The sequence below is a fragment of the Lycium ferocissimum genome, unplaced genomic scaffold (genome assembly GCF_029784015.1).
Source record: "Lycium ferocissimum isolate CSIRO_LF1 unplaced genomic scaffold, AGI_CSIRO_Lferr_CH_V1 ctg653, whole genome shotgun sequence".
Taxonomy (NCBI): domain Eukaryota; kingdom Viridiplantae; phylum Streptophyta; class Magnoliopsida; order Solanales; family Solanaceae; genus Lycium; species Lycium ferocissimum.
In genome coordinates, this window is record NW_026726392.1 from 225,640 (window position 1) to 244,370 (window position 18,731).

General features: G+C 34.2%; 1 protein-coding gene across 5 annotated transcripts; it reads left to right on the top strand.

The window, feature by feature from the left end:
* The first annotated feature begins 9,877 nt into the window (after window positions 1–9,877).
* Window positions 9,878–12,023, top strand: LOC132045350 (protein RGF1 INDUCIBLE TRANSCRIPTION FACTOR 1). Of its 5 annotated transcripts, XM_059435918.1 has the most exons (5): window positions 9,880–10,047; window positions 10,118–10,240; window positions 10,424–10,624; window positions 10,702–10,917; window positions 11,372–12,023. In XM_059435918.1, exons 3-5 carry the CDS (start codon window positions 10,442–10,444, stop codon window positions 11,693–11,695), a joined length of 723 nt encoding a protein of 240 aa, XP_059291901.1. In that variant the 5' UTR covers window positions 9,880–10,047; window positions 10,118–10,240; window positions 10,424–10,441; the 3' UTR covers window positions 11,696–12,023. The 5 variants fall into 5 exon arrangements, with proteins under 5 accessions (XP_059291899.1, XP_059291903.1, XP_059291902.1 ...); XM_059435916.1 differs by having other exon boundaries at window positions 9,878–10,205; XM_059435920.1 differs by having other exon boundaries at window positions 9,878–10,189.
* Window positions 12,024–18,731: the final 6,708 nt, after the last annotated feature.

An 18,731-nucleotide genomic window follows, 5' to 3' on the forward strand; every position in this document is an offset into this window, starting at 1 on the left:
CGAAAATTGATATTCCTGGTTTAGTGAAAGAGTAGAAAGCCCACTCCATCATAGATGACTCTTTTTACTTAAGCCCAAAAGGGTTTGGATTGGATCCACTGTTGGACCTCTTCTGCTGCCCAACTATTGAACACATTTACATTTCATTTTTTTGCGCGGATTGCCCTTCTTTTGGGGTATCTTTATTCTCTTTCATATGTTGCGGTCTTTAAATTATACTCCTATATTCTTTGGTCTTTAATTTTTGCCCTTCGCATTGCAACCTTGAGCGTTCACGCGTAAATCAGAGGCTCCTGGTTCGAAACCCCGCCTTCTGCCATAAATTAAAAAAAAAATCTGCAACGCGAGGTTTAAATGTATGCCGAACCGCATACAATTGCCAAGGAATCACCAAAGTTTATGCCTAGACCGCATACTCATGCCTTAGGCGTAATTTGGTATAAGAGACGGATCCGCATAACTTTGGTAATTCCTTAACAAGCTTATGCCTCGCTGTATTTTATAAGGGGTCTTTGTTCAAAGCCTTTTCCTAAAGAGTTTTACTAAAACACTTTTAGTTAAGGCACAAATCCAAAAGTATGCCCCATAGTGCAGAATTAAAAGCCCCATAAGATGTAACTTTTCCTTAAGGCATAACTAAAAATTTGCCTTATAAGACAAAAATCTATGTCTTAAGGAAAAGTTATGCCTATGGGGGCATACTTAGCTATGCCTTAACTAAAAGTCCTGTCTCATACAAGGCATAACTAGAAAAACCTTTAGTTAAGGCTTAACTAAAAGTTTGCCCATTAAAAGTTTGCCAATAAGTATGCTCGGATTCAAGATAAACTTGTGAAGTGAAATTACCAGTTTATCTTACCGGCATCGCATACTTATGCCAAGTCTGCCTATAATATAAGTATGCCTAGTCCCAGATAACTTTGGTAATTCCTTCTGACAATGTACGCAAAAAGTAAGCGAAATTTAAACTCGTCTTAATTTTTTTTTTTAAAATTTTGACCGAGTGGGGGTTAACTCAAAACCCACAGCGGATTTTAGCCGAAGGAGTAAATTTAAAGATTTTAAATATGAAGGGACAAAATTTAATGACCACCCCAAAAGAAGGGCAATTCGAATTGCCCTTTACATTTTACTGAATGATTGTTTGGTTCATAGCGGTGAAGCAATTGATTTATCCTTATGAAAGAATTTATGTGGTTGGAATGTAAAATAAATGCTAAATTATTCACTCAGAACCAAATCAAACGAGTAAACTACCTGACCTTTCCTCTACGTACACTGACTTCAAATGAAGAGAAGAGACCTCCCATTTAGTTTAATCTTTTTCTTTCTGACCTCCCCTCCTTTTTTTATATTTCAACCTTTGTTGACATATTGATTTCATGCTAAGAAAATTAAACTACACATTTTTATTCTTAGAAAATATGAGCTAATCGATTAATGTATCAAAACAGCTGGGAGTATCTATTTGATGAAACATGCTTTAAAAAGTGATTGTCTGCAGTGAGCAGGGGAGTAGAAGCTATTACGAGGGGATATATACTGTAATTTTTAGGATTGAGCTCCTCTCCATGAGTCCGGAACCAAAATGACCCAAAAAAAATCATTTTGGCCCAAAATACCCCAACAAAAAAAATGTTACAAAACTACCTTTAGTGCAGTAAAATATTGCGCTAAAGCACTTAACCTGAGCGCAGTAAAATACTGCGCTATAGGACACCACCATTTTTCAAAAACAGCCTCTTATTACATTTTCACTCCTTTTTACGTAGTTTAGCTGTATATTAATCATGCTTTGAGACTCCGGAACTTCAATATTTTATATAGAACTCTATTTATATTTATACAATTAATAAGATAGGCTCAATACATCAAGAATACGCAATACTTTGGATTGTCGTTTTAGTGGCTAGCTGAAAAGTACCGAAGTTCTTTTTATTTGAAGACTTGTAGTCATTAGCTTTACGTTATTTATCTTTTAGGTTTCGTCTTATTTTTAAATTAATGCTTAACTATATTTCGTAATGTGTTTTTTTTTTATTATCAATTTAGGATATGAAACTATAAACAATAATAAAGACTAAGATAATATTTATAAATATGCAAAAAATATATAATATTTACGATAAATTGTACAACACTAATGTATATACACTATCGAGGATGGGTCCCACATGTAGTATGCCGGAGACCATCCCTAGGGCTAAGGCTCATACCATCCCCACCGCCCTCGCCATTGTCTCCATCGCCCTTTTTCTCGCAATTAATGTAACTCGGCCCAAGTCGATCATCTCCTCTTTCCCCGGCCCGTACGCCCTCGACCTTGACTAGAATGTGCTTCTTCGGATCCGGGTCCCGCTAGCACTGCGAGAGAAGCTCATCATGACCTGGATGGAAACTCGGACTCTTCCTCGTCGGGAGTCGCCACCGCAGGCGCCAAAGGATGAACCTGAAAAGTATATAAATATTAGTACCATTTTCTATTTATATTGAATACATTAACGTTTGTTGAATAATCAAACATGTGTGTCAACGGGCGCCTGAGTAGGCTCCTGAGATGGGTCTGGTGGTGAATATGAGGTAGTCTCCTGGACGAGATGCTGTTCGAAGTCCAAGTAAAGGTTATAAAAATTAAATAAATATTTACCTTATATTGAATAAAATTAATTTTAAGTAAAAAAAACTTACACGCGCCTCGGTAGTCTCATGAGAAGACACCTGCCTTTTCTCGGCGGTGATGAGAATGCTCCTAAATGGGTCGCTCCTATGGACCCACTGGCGCCGAATCCTAAAATATGAAAAAAAATGAAATAATATGTAACGTACATATTTAAAATAAGTACTTTAAATAATCAAATATGTATATTAAATATTGACCTTGTATTGAATAAAATAAATTTTAATAAAAAGCTTACCTGTGGCTCGACAGTCACATGAGAAGACACCGCTGACTCAGCAGACCCATGAGAAAACGCCTGAGTGGGTGGCTCTGGTGAACCCGCTGGCGCCGAATCCTAAAATATAAAATATTACTAAATAATGAGTAACATATATATTTAAAATAAAAAATTTAAATGAACAAATAAGTATTTTAAATATTAACCGGGATCAAAAACTCATCGAAGTCAAAAATCCTGGCTCCCTCTAAATTCCTCACAGGCCGCTCATCAGCTAATAAAGCGCGTAACGCCGCCCAATCAACGTTATCACGCTCCTCCATATATGCATTCTGGCTCGGCTGTGATGAAGACCCAATTATCTCGCAAGTGTGTTAGCGCCGGGCGTAAACGTAGGTGAGTCTCTGTGCGTGTCGCCACCGGCTCGGAACACCGGCGGGATAGACTAGACCGGGAACGTTTTCTGGAATGGGATCGGCCCCATCTGCCTCATTTACTCGATGGTGTCTTCCACCACCAGGTCCTCTAGCAGCAGCACCGCCTCCTCTACGCGCGCGGCGTCCCTCGGCGGCAAAGGCGTCATTCTTCGGCCACGGCTCCTCCTCTCGGAGCACCCGGTCCTCCTCCTAGCGCTCGCTCGACACTAACCTCCGAACAGTGCTCCTCCCCGCGCCTAATCTCTTGCCTGCCGTGATACCATCCCTCGGATATCCGTACCATCTCCGACGCAAGCCCCGGTAAGGCATATGCCCTAACCCCAAGATGCGTAAATACAGTTGTCGCCACCAACCGCATTTGTGTTCAACAAGATAAAAAAATTATTTTTTAGAACGTAACAATTAATGCAATTAAATAAATCTAAATACGATAAACTTACCAATGCCTCATACTGCCCTGCGAGTGCTGAGTATCCTACATCCCTAGGGGGATACAAAGTCGGGTTAACGATCAATCGGCGTGTGGTCGATAATACAATACGTACGTAATCCTCAATGGGGAGTCAAATGGCCGACCACCTCTAAATTGCCCAACCTCGTTCTCCCAACGGTGGAGCCGGACATCCATAAAAGCCAGTAAAATCATTATCAATGGCGGCCCCGATCGTCCCCGATAGTGTCGAGCTCGCAGCGTACGTCGGTGGGGGTATACTCTGTGTATGCCCAAACTGTCGTAAGACACGCTCGGACGTGTGGTCCTCTACGATGTTGTGTGTATCAATGGACTCAGGTGTATCAATGGACACCGCGACCTCTAAACCTCCTGACCTGCCCTGCAAAAGGCTGGCAAACCATCTAATATAGCAGCGTACGACGTCCATATAAATAGCCGGCATAACATATAAATACAAATCGGTGATCACCAAGTAGAAAAGACGTTTAATTAAATTAATAATGTAAAGTTAAATAGTTTTACCGCATCGTCCGTCAGTGTGATCAAGTTCGGTCCCGAATGGAAGAATGCGTGGCGCGTATCCACATCCCGGTCAAAACCCGTTGTCCACCTCCTCGCATAAGGCATGTCAATCTCGAGGTGATGCCTAGGTACGGCCGAAAAGGCAAAAAGATCCTCTCCCACGCCCATAACTGTAAGCGATATTAGAAAATACGATTTTTAAGTCGTCGTTTCAAAAGGTTTGTCTACATTAAAGGAACACACACTTAAAATATTACCTGGAGAAGAGCAAAAAATTCACACACATCTCTAACAACACCAATAGACGCTCGGCACAGGCATCTGTAAAGATACGTCAAAAAGACCGCCCGGTACCGAGTCTCCCAAGCGGTCCAGATGCTCCAGGAAAATCGATTAACGTAAACTGACAAAGGCACCCGATGAGTTCGAGAACAAGATGCCCCCGAATATAATAAGCAGGTACAAACGGGCATGACGATTAACATCGTCCTGCGGGGTGCCGTCCACAACTGGATCCAGACCCTCCAAATAAGTGCAGAGTGCACTAATCTGAACCCGACTCTGTCCCGAAATATGGCCCTTGGCATCAAGCAAGAAGTGAGTGAGCCTAGTCAACTCTGTCGCCCACGTCTGACCAGGAGGAGGCTCGTACCGAGTGTATAGTGGCTCTCCATCTACCCGCAATTCAAAGAGGACCTCTACATCCTGAAGTGTAATCGTGGCCTCACCAGTGCGAAGATGGAAGGTATGTTTCTCTGGCTTCAACCATTCAACCATGGCTGTGATGAGCGCCCAATCATGCTGTACCCGACCAACGGACACGCAACGGTAGATGCCACCCCGAAACAATATCTCCAAGACGCGAGGGTGTGGGGGGTGCTCGCGTAAAAGAGTCTATGCTCTCTGCAGCCTACGGAGACGGAGCCTAGTAGATATCTCTATAGTACCGATAATAACTCCTCGACCTATGATTGCCTTGCAAAGACAATGCGATCTATCCCGAGCCCGGGTGAATGGGGGCCGAGCCCCGGGTGATCATCGGGCCCCGGGTGATCATCTGGCCCCGGGGGAACATCGGGCCCAGGGGGAATATTCGGATCCATGAAAGAGTCCGGTCTGTACAAACTAAATTAGTCATTATTCTTGAAACGAAAGATAAATTATATTAACTAATTAATAATTTGTAGGGATGTGAATTATGTAGTATTATATCTTGTGAATAATTAACATGGGATATGCAGTAAATTTAATATGTGATAGTAAGGACACATATGTGATGACAAAGACTTTTAAGTTAATTAGTTTTGAATTATGTGATGGCAAAGACTTTTAAGTTAATTAGTTTGGGAATCGAAATTCAACAGTAATATTTGTTTAGAACTCTATTTTGAATATGTGATATATTTTTAGTTGACCAAATAGCCAACACAACTACGATAAAATTACTCTAAAAGAGTATATTCGTCGACCACATATTTTCCTACAAACTTTACATTTTTTTCGTTAACTTATTTATTTATGAAAAGAAGAACTTTAACTATTGTTTTTAGATAATCTTTTTTTATTTAACATATATATTCATGCTTTTAAAATAATATAGATCAACAATTCATAATCATTTACAACTTGTCTGGATGGTTGTTACCTATTATATTATATTATGTTGTTAGTTTAAATACAATGTTTGCTTTGATTGTTACTTTAATTTTATTGTTATGTAACGACGAAAGGTCCAATTTTGTGTAACCATTGATTTGGTCCTATACAATACAACACAATGCGATACATTATGAAACAATACATAACAATCATCCAAACAAAGTGTTAACAAAATAATAATTCATTACCAATCAACTTCTTTCAACTCATAAACAATATTTAACAACTAATTAATTCATAATCAATATTTAACAAATAGTCAATTAACAAAATAATAATTCATTAACAATTCATAAACAATTAACAAATTAACAACTCATAAACATATAACAAATTAACAATTCATAAACATTTAACAAATTAACAATTCATAAACATTTAACAAATAATGAATTAAACAGGAAAAAAAAAAAGGAACAGTGGCAAAAGCCACTGCTCAATCCGAACAAGAACAAAAAAAAAATTGATTTTTTTTTTTTGGAAAATAGCAAGGATTAAATGTTGAGCATGCTTAGAATATAATGTATATAACAAAATAATAACAAAAGTTCATAGTAGAAAACCTTAATCGAAGATTTTTTGTAGAGTTATTTTAATCGAGTTGTATGCCGCTTTTTTCCAAAATTCGAACTTAGAATCTTACTCCTTGACTTGAATATACCGAGAATCTAAACTTTCCCGACGAAATTTAATAGAAAATGATGTCTTTGGATGTGGGGACTACCTCGGTTTCGCTTCCAATGGCGTTTTTCATTTTTTTTTTTTTTTTTTTTTGCCATTGGAGGGACCAGTGGTGAACCCGACGGGATTTATCTTGGGTCCTATAACGCAGTATTTTACTGCGCTATAGGTGAGAGAAAAATTCTTTTTTAACGGGGCCGTTACGGTTAAGTATTTTACCGCTGTATTTCTTGCGCTAATTAAAGGTAATTTTGTAACTTTTTTTTTGTTGGGGTATTTTGGTTTAAAAATTTTTTTTTGGGTCATTTTGGTTCTGGACTCCCTCTCCATTTTCCATCTCTTCATTTTCTCCAAGTTCTACATCAGATTAGAGATACATGGCATGGATTAGAATTAATGGCTAAAATTTAATTGACAAAAGCAAGTCTCTCTAACCATGATTTATATAATTAATAATTTATCCATAAATATATTAAAATATTTTATCTCTCTTCCTATTTAATTCCATTGTGATATTTTCCGGAATATGGACAACTCTTTCAGAAATATACAATTACCAATTGGATAATGGGGGTCTATATTATGTGAATTAGAAAGTATCATAATTGAAAAAAATGAAAAATATCACCAATTGAATAATGGGATCTATTTCTACGTAGGGATAAAATTAAGTGGGAAAAATAATCGGGTAAAGGAGAAAAGATATTTTACTGCGTAAGAAAAGTAAAATAGGAAGAGAGAGAAAATAATTTTAATATATTTATGGGTAAGTTATTGATTATGTAAATCATGGTTAGGACCTTGCTTAAGTCAATTAAATCTTAGCCATTAATTCTAATTCATATCATGTGTCGCTAATCTAAGGTAGAACTTAGAGAAAATGAAGAAAAGGAAAATGGAAAAGAGCCCAATCATAATTTTTAATACCAAAGAGGAAGTTTCTTGAGCCATAGCAATCTAGAAGAGGTCAATGTAATCGACAGAAAATTGTACTCCTTTTTTGTTGACAATTAATGTTTGACCATCTCCAAATAAAATTTTCCATAAATGTGTAATTTAAACTTTTCCTCACGTTACGTTCCTTCTTCTTTCCTTCTCTTTTCTATATATACTAGCAAACTTTGCCCGTGCTATGCATGAGGCTCAATATGATTAATTTGATTATTTAATTTAGTTAGTCTTTATGATTTGATTAATTTGATTACTTAATTTAGTTAGTCTTTATGATTTGTATACTCTCCTTAGTGAGTCTCCATTTTTTTTTTCTCTTCGTCTTATATTTTCCCTTAATTTCTCAATTGTTGTTGAAATTTATCTTATTTTGGTTATGTCCGTCTCTTTTTATATTTAGTAAGTTGACAATTTAAATATTCAGCATGTCAAGTTTATAATCACAAGATTCAAAGGATATTTTATTATATTATACATATTTTTAATTTAGAACTACAAGATAATCTATCTTTATTTCTTAAACTCTGTGTCTAGTCAAACATAGAGAGAGAGGGAATATATGTCAAATGAAGGAAATGAAAGGACAATTGAGACACTGCGGATACGTAGGGACTTAATAAGTAAACACACAAGGGGTAGTATTAATGTTAAACTTCTGAAATATACACATGTTAGTTCTAACTTAGAGTACAATTTTAGTTGTTTTTTGTACAACTTATTGTTGTTGTATTCGTCCACTTGGGCGTTTGTTGTTAAAAAATAAAAATAAAAACATTGTCTTATTTTGGTTATGTCCGCCTCTTTTTATATTTAGTAAGTTGACAATTCAAATATCCTACATGTCAAGTTTATAATTACAAGATTCAAAGGATATTTTATTATATTATACACATTTTTAATTTAGAACCACAAGATTTGAAAGTCTATCTTCATTTCTTAAACTCCATGTCTAGTCAAACACAGACACTTAAATTGAAACAGATGGAGTATATGCCAAATGAAGAAAATGAAAGGACGATTAAGACACTGTGAACCTGTGGGGACTTAAAAAATAAACACACAACAGGTAGAATTAATCTTCAACTTCTGAAATGTACACATCTTAGTCCCTACTTAGAATACAATTTCAGTTGCTTTTTGTACAACTTATTGTTGTTGTGTTCGTCCACCTTGGACTTTTATATATAAGAAGAAGAAAAATATAGAATAGAAAAATGGACATATATTTTTAGTAATGTAGTCAAGTAATATTGGACGAAGAGAGTACTTCATTTATTAATTCTTAAAGAACGTGAAAAGTCAAGTATAGTAATGTGGCCAAGTAATATGGACGAAAGGAGTACTTCATTTATTAATTATTAAAGAACGTGAAAAGTCAAGTAATGTGCCCAAGTAACATGAGACGGAGGGAGTACTTCATTTATTAATTCTTAAATAACATGAAACGTCAAAAGTGAACAAATAAAAGTGCACGGAGGAAATAAATATGTGTTGGAGAATTAAAATTGAAGTGCATGCAGTAATACATGAGAAAAGAATAAATATTCAACAAGAACATGAAAAGTTAAAAGTGAACAAGAAAAAGTGCACAGAGGAAATAAATATGTGTCGGAAAATTAAAATTGAAGTGCATACGTGTATACATAAGCATATATCCGTGTGAGATTTATTAATTTTTAAAGAACGTGAAAAGTCAAAAGTGAACAAGTAAAAGTGCACGGGGGAAATAAATTTGTGTAGGAGAATTAAAATTGAACTACACTATACATGAGAAGAGAATAAATATTCAGCAAGAATGTAAAAAGTCAAAAGTGAAAAAGTAAAAGTACATGGAGGAAATAAATGTGTCGGAGAATTAAAATTGAAGTGCATGCAGTAATACATGAGGAGGGAACTATAACATATGTTCATGTGGGATAAAAATATAGTTAGTTAAAATTGTACAAATTATATAGTTTATAGTATAAATATTTATTGCATGTATAATTTGTAAAACTTTTGGTATAAATATTTGATGCTGTGTTGGTCCTCCTTAGAGGCTTATAGATAATAGAAATGAGCAACAAAACAAATTAGTTCATTTATTATGTGAGAAATATACACAGATGATGCTATGATATCACTATCCTTTTTTCTTTTTCTTTTTTTGTATGACGCGATCATTATCCTTTTCATTTTTAATTTGAGTTTAAAATAATAGTGCTGAATATTACTTGGTGATTAATAAAAGGGAATAGTAGCCGAAAAGAATAATAAGCAATTAGTAACCGCCTTAGAAATGTCTTTCAGTCGCTTTCGTTCTAGTCTTTCCCTCTTCCCTCACCGTCTCTACCTTTCATTTCGTTATTACACAAACTGACACATCAAAACTTCTTCTTCTTCTTCTTCTCCTTGAGACGTTTTTGTTCATCCTTTCTCTTATGGTCTTATCCATCTGCTGCTCAAGGTTTTTCCCTACTCCTCTGTTTACCCTTTTTCTTTCTACTTCTTCTAATTTCACATTTTCTTGGAACTAGCTTTATTCTGATGCATACATTCTTCCTTCGATTAATTGGAGCTTGGAGAATCACCACTATATAGGATTATTAGTATCGAATTATGATGGTAATCTTCATTTTCAACCGCCGCTGGTTTAAACGGTGTGTGCATATGCAGCGCTTATTGTGTGCTGTGCTCTGTAATCCTCTGTATTTATTTGATTTCTTAGTATAGTACTACTGATAATGGGTGCATTTGGGTTCTCTAGTCTCAAATTGGTTCCCACTCTTTCTATTTTCAAGATTCACTACTTACTTGTAATTGTTTTGGTGTCCAATTAATAGGTGAGTCAAGTGGTTCGAATGAGGAGTGATGAATTTGGACCGGCATGGTTGGAGCCGATGCTCAAGGCTAACTACTTCAATACTTGCGAAGTTCATGGGGATTCAAACAAGAGCGAATGCAACATGTATTGCTTGGACTGCATGGGAAGTGCTCTCTGCTCTTACTGCTTGACCAATCACAAAGACCATCGTCTTGTTCAAGTCAGTAGTTACTGTTAAGTTGTAAGTACAATCTTTAATGTGGCAGTAGTTGTAATTAACCCTCTATTCTTGTGTAGATACGAAGATCGTCCTACCATAATGTGGTGAGGGTGAATGAAATTCAGAGATACATCGACATATCTTGCATTCAGACATACATTATAAATAGCGCAAAGATTGTATTTCTGAATGAGCGGCCGCAGCCCAGACCTGGAAAGGGTGTTACCAATACTTGTGAAATCTGTGGCCGCAGCCTACTTGACTCTTTCAGATTCTGCTCCCTCGGCTGCAAGGTCTAATCTTTTCCTCAATCTACTGCTTTTTTATTTTTATTTTTATTTTGGTAAGGAGGATAAAGCATTCTCATAGATAGATGTTAACAAAAATATGGACAATATTACTTGCTCATTCAATTTGACATTTATCAGGAATCTGGAACGTTTAATGTGAAGCAATCATGGTTTCTGTTTTCCCTGTTTCATATTACCTCATCCTAGACTTTTGGTGCTTCACTAACTTTGTTTGCCAAGTACAGTTTCTTTTTCACAGGTATGTCGAGATAATTCTATATTCAGTTTTTACCCTAATTTGGTCGAGCTTTTTGGTTCAATTAAGAACGTTATTTTAGTCTCTTTCCTGTTATCGATCTGAGTGGGGGTAATTATTTTTGCTTGGTTAGACTTAGAATGTTTCAATTACAAATGGTGATGCCTAACTAATTAATGTGATTTTGGATGGGGCATGCAGCTGAATGGTATAAAGCGAGGGGATGAAGAGTTGACATTTACAGTGAAGGTGAAGAGTAATCAAGGCTTAGAATATTCGGATGAATCATCTACCCCTAAGAAGAAGCAACGCAGAGACAGAGTAATGTTTGGGTTTCGTCATCTGAATATTGATCCAGGACATGCATGCTCTGATGAGAAATCGTGGGGCTCTAATAATTCTCCTGGAGATGAAGAAGAAGGTCATTTGCAGATGATATACAGTATGTCTCCAGATACGCCTCCTATCTACAACCACAGGAATTCAAGCAGGAGGAAAGGCATCCCCCATCGTGCCCCTTTTTGATACACACAGTAAAACAGAGCTCCGTCACATATACACAGTTCCTAATTATACATACAAGCATGTGCATTAATAGGTATACAGGACAAACTAGGAGTATGATGCCACTAGCTAGCTATTTATGTTATGCATGTATATATAGGATGTTTTACTGAATCCTTTTATATATGGTAGTAATTTACTTGCAGCTGTACGTAATTAAAGAATACAGGAACAAAGGAGGAAAAAAATGATATACCTAGTTGGAAATTTAGTGATGTATATAATGTGGTTGAGAAGGATATTTGTACATTTCTAGTTTTACCTCTTAATTCTATATTGCCGTTATGGATATTATGGGTCTTGGTACAATTCAGTAGCTAGAATTTGGGGCAATGTTATTGATGAATTATAGAACTAAGATGTCCTCAATGGCATAAGTAGTCTTTTTGAAGGTATTGAATGATGAGGTATTGAGCGAGTGAAGAAAGAGACACGTCCGTGTGGCGGCAAACGGCTTTGGCATGAAGCTAAAAAAAAAAAAAAAAAAGCAAGCCTGGATGCGCACGTGCTACTTAACCGTTTGGCCGCCCCGACAGTGGATGCGCAGGCGCAACTTAGAAAAGGAAGTCTAGATTACAGGCTAGGAGTTCGGTTAATTATTGCGCTCGTAATTAACAAGCAGCTCACCTGCTGGATTACTCGTTTAATATTGTATCATCAGAAATACAGACAAGTAAAAGTGGTAGTTTTGAGATATAACCAAATCTCTCTATAATGACAGCATTTGTTCGAAAATTTTATGACTGATATAGTGAAGTGTTATTATATATGTATATTGACATTTCATGGTGAGATTTTATTTAGCTGTTATAAACAAAAATATACAAAAGTTATTTTTTTTGTACTCTTTATCTTATAAACAAAAACAAATACTACTTGTTAATTCTAAAATCTCAATTGATTTTCATATTTATTAATAAAAATTGAAAATACTAATAAATTACTCATAAATTCATAACTAGTTGTATTGTACCGATAAGAAATTAAAATCTAAGGAACATATGTATTTAAAATTAATTAATTAATATTTCAAGTTTGACGGAAAAATTATATAATTGTAGGTTATTTAGAAAATTTTAGTCTCTTAGTGATAATGTAACGCTTGAATTGAAGAAGATTTTTTTTTAAAACTTTCAGTAAAAGGGAATTTAATAGCTTTTCCTTAAGGGTTAGCTGTCTAAAAGCTTTTTTTTTAAAATCAAGCAATAATATTACTAACATATCTCCAAATCTAATTCAATCAGCTCTTTAAAGAGCCAAAGTGAGATTTTTCTGAGAGCGGAAATAGAAACATACATATAGCATCAGTTTCTGTCTAAGAACTTAACAGACGACTCTTCTATTTCACCCCAAGTAGCATTAGGTTGAGGATTTTCATCATCATTTTTGCTGTCACTTTCTGCATTCGATGTCTCTTGTTCTTTTACTCTAATGACTTGTGCAATAATCTCTCCATCAGTGTAAGTTTCAAGGATTGAACGTGTTGTATCAAACTCCATATAAGTGGTAGCATCCTATGCTTTTTTCTTTTTTTTTGGCAAAAGACAGATATTATGCTTGATTGGTGTTATGAGATGGAATTTGTGCTATAATTTTTTTTTTAATTTAGATATTTGTACTTAAAATTTATCATGTGCATGACATTAATAATGATTAATATAAATATTTTAATACTTTACATAGGCGGATTCAGAATTTAAATTCTAGGGGTTCAACTTTAAGATTTTTATATTGAACCCATTATATCTTTAAAGTTATGAGTTCATATCTACTATTTATCAAAATTTTCATAATTTCTTATACATAAATTTATACTCTACATCGCAAGCTAGGGGTTCAATTGAACCCCCATTTATTATGCTAGATACACCTCTGATATTCTGTATATATTATATATTTTGTCTAAAATATGACTGTTATAGAAAGGTAATTTTATAAAAAGTATACCGCTATAATGAGTGTCATTGTTGTTATACGTAGAATATTATTATAGAAAAGTAAAATATAACATGAAAAATTAATTTCGAAGAAAATCAGGTCGTTATAATAAAATATTATTATAATAAATGGCAATTACATAAAGGTTTGAGTGTATAAATATTTGTCCAACCATTGTTATACAAGTGTCCATTATTAATTAGGAATTGATACAAATACAAATGCGTAGGCAAAGACGTGTAAGGTGATAATGACTGAATGTAAGGCAAGAAAGTAGTAGAAGCTAGTGGGGCCTAACTTTGCATTCATGTCAAATTGAGAGAAGCTTGGGGGACACGTAACAGCAGTGTTAAGGCGCCGAGGTGGAGTGGTGGACTGTGGACAGAGACTTAATTGGCGCTTTGTCATCAACTCCTCATCCGCATCCCTCCATCTAAGCTCTCTCCCGCCGTAGATAACTCATGCTATATTCTCGCTAATTATATATTACAAAAAACAAGCTACATGATCAGAATCTTTACATATATATAGTTTATTAAAGTGGACACAAGGACCGTGAGGAATCTGCTACCTCTTTTCTTTCTTTAGAATTGCAAGGACCGTGAGGAATCTGCTATCTCTTTTCTTTCTTTAGAATTGCAAGGCTGATGATCACTTATATCTGCAATTAAAGCAGCAATACGTATTTTTCAATTGCTAGTCGCTCTCCGGATGACGAAGCGTAGAAGTTTTGGATAAAATTAGGATGAGCCAAACATCAGCTTATTCAATATTTGTAGCTACGTCACGCCTTTGGTCACAGGCAGAGGAGGATCTAGGATTCGCTAATTACTAGCAATAAAATTAGCCGTGCGACTCTTAAAAAACTTATCATTACAATAGCAAAGTACAAACTTGAATATTATCAAATATAATTAATTTGATAGTAATATAATAAAAGTACATCATCAACTCATATTTGAACTCGATGCGTTTTCATTTAAAAAATAAAAACAAACCTGATTTTTCAAGATCTTACAAAATCCCAAATTTAAAAATGTCATAAGATTATACTAAAATTTTAGAGATTCTTTTAAAATATATGATAGTTTTTCAAGATATATAAATATATGTATATAGAATTTTTGCCGAAGTTACATGAGCAATTGTCCCCCCACTCGTTAAGGTAGGTCCGCGCCCGGTCACAGGGCTCTTGCTATAAACATCTCCCCATCACTGGAGCCCACGTTCGTTCATTCTTGGACTGTTCAATTTTCAGTTTCAATTAAGCCACGATAGTTGTTATCTCCTTTCTTTCTTTCTTTCAATTTTTAATGCACTAATCGTAATTTTTAACTTTATAAAATACTTTTGCATTAATTTTAAATTATTCAATTACTAGTTGTATTTATGAAAATTCACACCTCAGGTCTACATCGCTATCTCCGGAGGTTTATGCTTTTATTCTTTCTAGAACTAGAATATTGAAAGATCTTAATTAAATTTTTACTTTATTTAATTAAAATTTAAAAATACATATTAAATTTTTTAATTAATATAATACATATATGAATCAAAAAAATATATTAAATATTGCTATAATATCAACACGAAGATTTAAATATACTAAAAATCTACAACCAAAATAAAATATAAAATCATTCCACAAATTATAAAAGTCCATTACATACGTGAAAGCTAACTTTATACTGAGTAAAATAAATAATTAAAAATAGTGGATTAATGAGGGATATACTTGGTAATATGTATTTATGCTTCTGCTTTTTTCTAGAAGCAGAAAATTTCTGCTTCTACTTAAAAGCAGAAAATTTCTGCTTCTACTTAAAAACAGTTTTACTAATTGGCCACATACCTCAAATATCCCAAAAAAGTATTTTTTTCTCTAAAAAAAGTATTTTATCCCATTATGTATGTTGGATTTGTCGTAAGTTAATCGACATAAGTTCAAGGACAAGATCATTTTTGAGGTATAAATATTTATGTTTAACAGGAGATAAGTAAGTGTCGTGAAGGTTAGAGGTTAAGCGAATCAAAGAGCATAAGTTTCATCGTTGTAATATCCCGGGCTTTCGGGCTATGGTTTGAACTGCACGACGTATGAAAGTAGACCTAAGCCCCGGAGAATTTTGGTCATATGCAAGTATGCAAATAAAGAGCTCGTCGTATAAGCAGATGGAGTCCTAAAATGAGTTCGGACTTAAAAGTGTGATGACGGTGATTGAAAATAATATTATGTGGATTTTAAAAAAGGCTACAGATCAGTATTATATCACATGATTATAATAATGAGTATATGAAGTGTGTTGAAAATAATAATTTTATATGTTGGACAATTTGAGATGGGGAATTAATTAAAGTGGGAGAGAAGGGATTTAATTGTGCCATCATAATAATGGGGGACAAGACTTTAATAGTGAATCAGTGAATAATATTAGCCATTGAGTCACTTTCCACGTGTGACCCTTATAAGTGAGCAGCATATGACTCATTAGTGCATATATATATTTCTATCTATATTGGCTACGGAGGACTAACACAACATCACCAACTTATATCAAAAGCTTTACAAATTATACATATAATGAATATTTATATCATAAGCTATATAACTTGTACATTTTATCCAACTATTTTTTTATCCCACATGAACATATGTCATAATACTTAATATTTATTCCTTTCTCATGTATGCAGTTCAATTTTAATTCTCCGACACAAATTTATTTCTTCCGTACACTTTTACTTATTCACTTTTGACTTTTCACATTCTTTAAAAATTAATAAATTCCACGTGGATATATGTCATAGTACTGAATATTTATTCTCTTCTCATGTATACACGTATACACTTCAATTTTAATTCGCCGACACATATTTATTTCCTCCGTGCATTTTTACTTGTTCACTTTTGAGTTTCACGTTCTTGCTGAATATTTATTCTCATCTCATGTATACATGTATGCACTTCAATTTAATTCTTCGACACATATTTATTTCCTCCGTGCACTTTTACTTGTTCACTTTTGACTTTTCACGTTATTTAAAAATTAATAAATGAATTACTCCCTCCGTCCCATATTACTTGGTCGCATTACTTGACTTTTCACGTTCTTTAATAATTAATAAATGAAGTACTCTCTTCGTCCCATATTACTTAGCCATATTACGATACTTGACTTTTCACGTTCTTTAAGAATTAATAAAAATGAAGTACTCCCTTCGTCCCATATTACTTGGCCACATTACTAAAAATATATGTATATTTTTCTTTTCTATATTTTTCTTCTTCTTATATATAAACGATAAGGTGGGCGAACACAACAATAATAAGTTGTACAAAAAGCAACTAAAATTGTGCTCTAAGCAGGGACTAACATGTGTACATTTCAGAAGTTGAACATTAATTCTACCTCTTGTGTGTTTACTTTTTAAGTCTCCACAGGTCCGGAGTGTCTTAATTATCCTTTCATTTCCTTCATTTGGCATGTACTCCCTCTGTCTCAATTTAAGTGTCTACGTTTGACTAGACATGGAGTTTAAAAAATAAAGTTAGACTTTCAAATCTTGTGGTTCTAAATTAAAAATGTGTATAATATAATAAAATATCCTTTGAATCTTGTGATTATAAACTTGACATGTAGGATATTTGAATTATCAACTTGCTAAATATAAAAAGAGGCGGACATAACCAAAATAAGATAATTTTTTTTTTAATTTTTTAAAAACAAACGCCCAAGTGGACGAACATAGCAACAATAAATTGTACAAAAAGCAACTGAAATTGTACTCTAAGCCAGGACTAACATGTGTATATTTTAGAAGTTTAACATTAATATAATACTACCTCTTCTGTGTTTAATTTTTAAATCCCCACATGTCTGCAGTGTCTCAATTGTCTTTTCATTTCCTTCATTTGGCATATACTCCCTCTGTCTCAATTTAAGTGTATACATTTGACTAGACACGGAGTCTAAGAAATAAAAATAGACTATCTTATGGTTCTAAATTAAAAATATGTATAATATAATAAAATATCCTTTGAATCTTGTGATTATAAACTTAACATGTAGGATATTTAAATTGTCAACTTACTAAATATAAAAAGAGGTGGACATAACTAAAATAAGCCAAATTTTAACATCAATTGAGAAATTAAGGGGAAAAATAAGACGAAAAGAAAAAATATGGAGAATTCGATATCCTTTGCAAAATATATAAACCATAAAGACTAACTAAATTGAGTAACCAAATTAATCATGTTGCGTCCCGTGCATCACACTGGCATGGTTTGCTAGTATATATAATAAGTGCCTTGGAGGGACGAACACAACAGTCCCTCCTTGTACCCACTGGTTCACGAATTGTACCCGCATTAAATTCTTGTACCATGACCTATATAATTTGTACACTTTATCCAACTATTTTTATATTCCATGTAGACATGTGTCATAGTACTTAATATTTATTGCCTCTTAATATTTATTCCATTCTCATGTATAGACGTATGCACTTTAAATTTAATTCTTTGACATATTTATTTCCTCCGTGCACTTTTACTTGTTCACTTTTGACTTTTCGTGTTCTAGTTGAATATTTATTCTCTTCTCATATATAGATATATGCAATTCAATTTTAATTCTCCTACACAAATTTATTTCCTCCATGCACTTTAATTTGTTCACTTTTGACTTTTCACATTCTTTGAGAATTAATAAATTCCACGTGGATATATGTCATAGTACCGAAAAATAATAAATGTCATGAAGGGACGAATACAGCAGTCCCTCCTTGTACCCACTGCTTCACGAATTGTACTCGCATTAAATTCTTGTACCATGGGCTATATAATTTGTACACTTCATCCAACTATTTTTATATCCCATGTAAACATGTGTCATAGTACTTAATATTTATTCCCTTCTCATGTATAGACGTATGCACTTTAAATTTAATTCTCCGACACATTTATTTCCTCCGTGCACTTTTACTTGTTCACTTTTGACTTTTCGTGTTCTAGCTGAATATTTATTCTCTTCTCATGTATAGACATATGCAGTTC

Coding starts and splice junctions, on each gene's coding strand:
- LOC132045350 (XM_059435916.1), top strand. Junction 10,625..10,701: donor AAGACCATCGTCTTGTTCAA/GTCAGTAGTTAC, acceptor ATTCTTGTGTAG/ATACGAAGATCGTCCTACCA. Junction 10,918..11,371: donor TCTGCTCCCTCGGCTGCAAG/GTCTAATCTTTT, acceptor TGGGGCATGCAG/CTGAATGGTATAAAGCGAGG.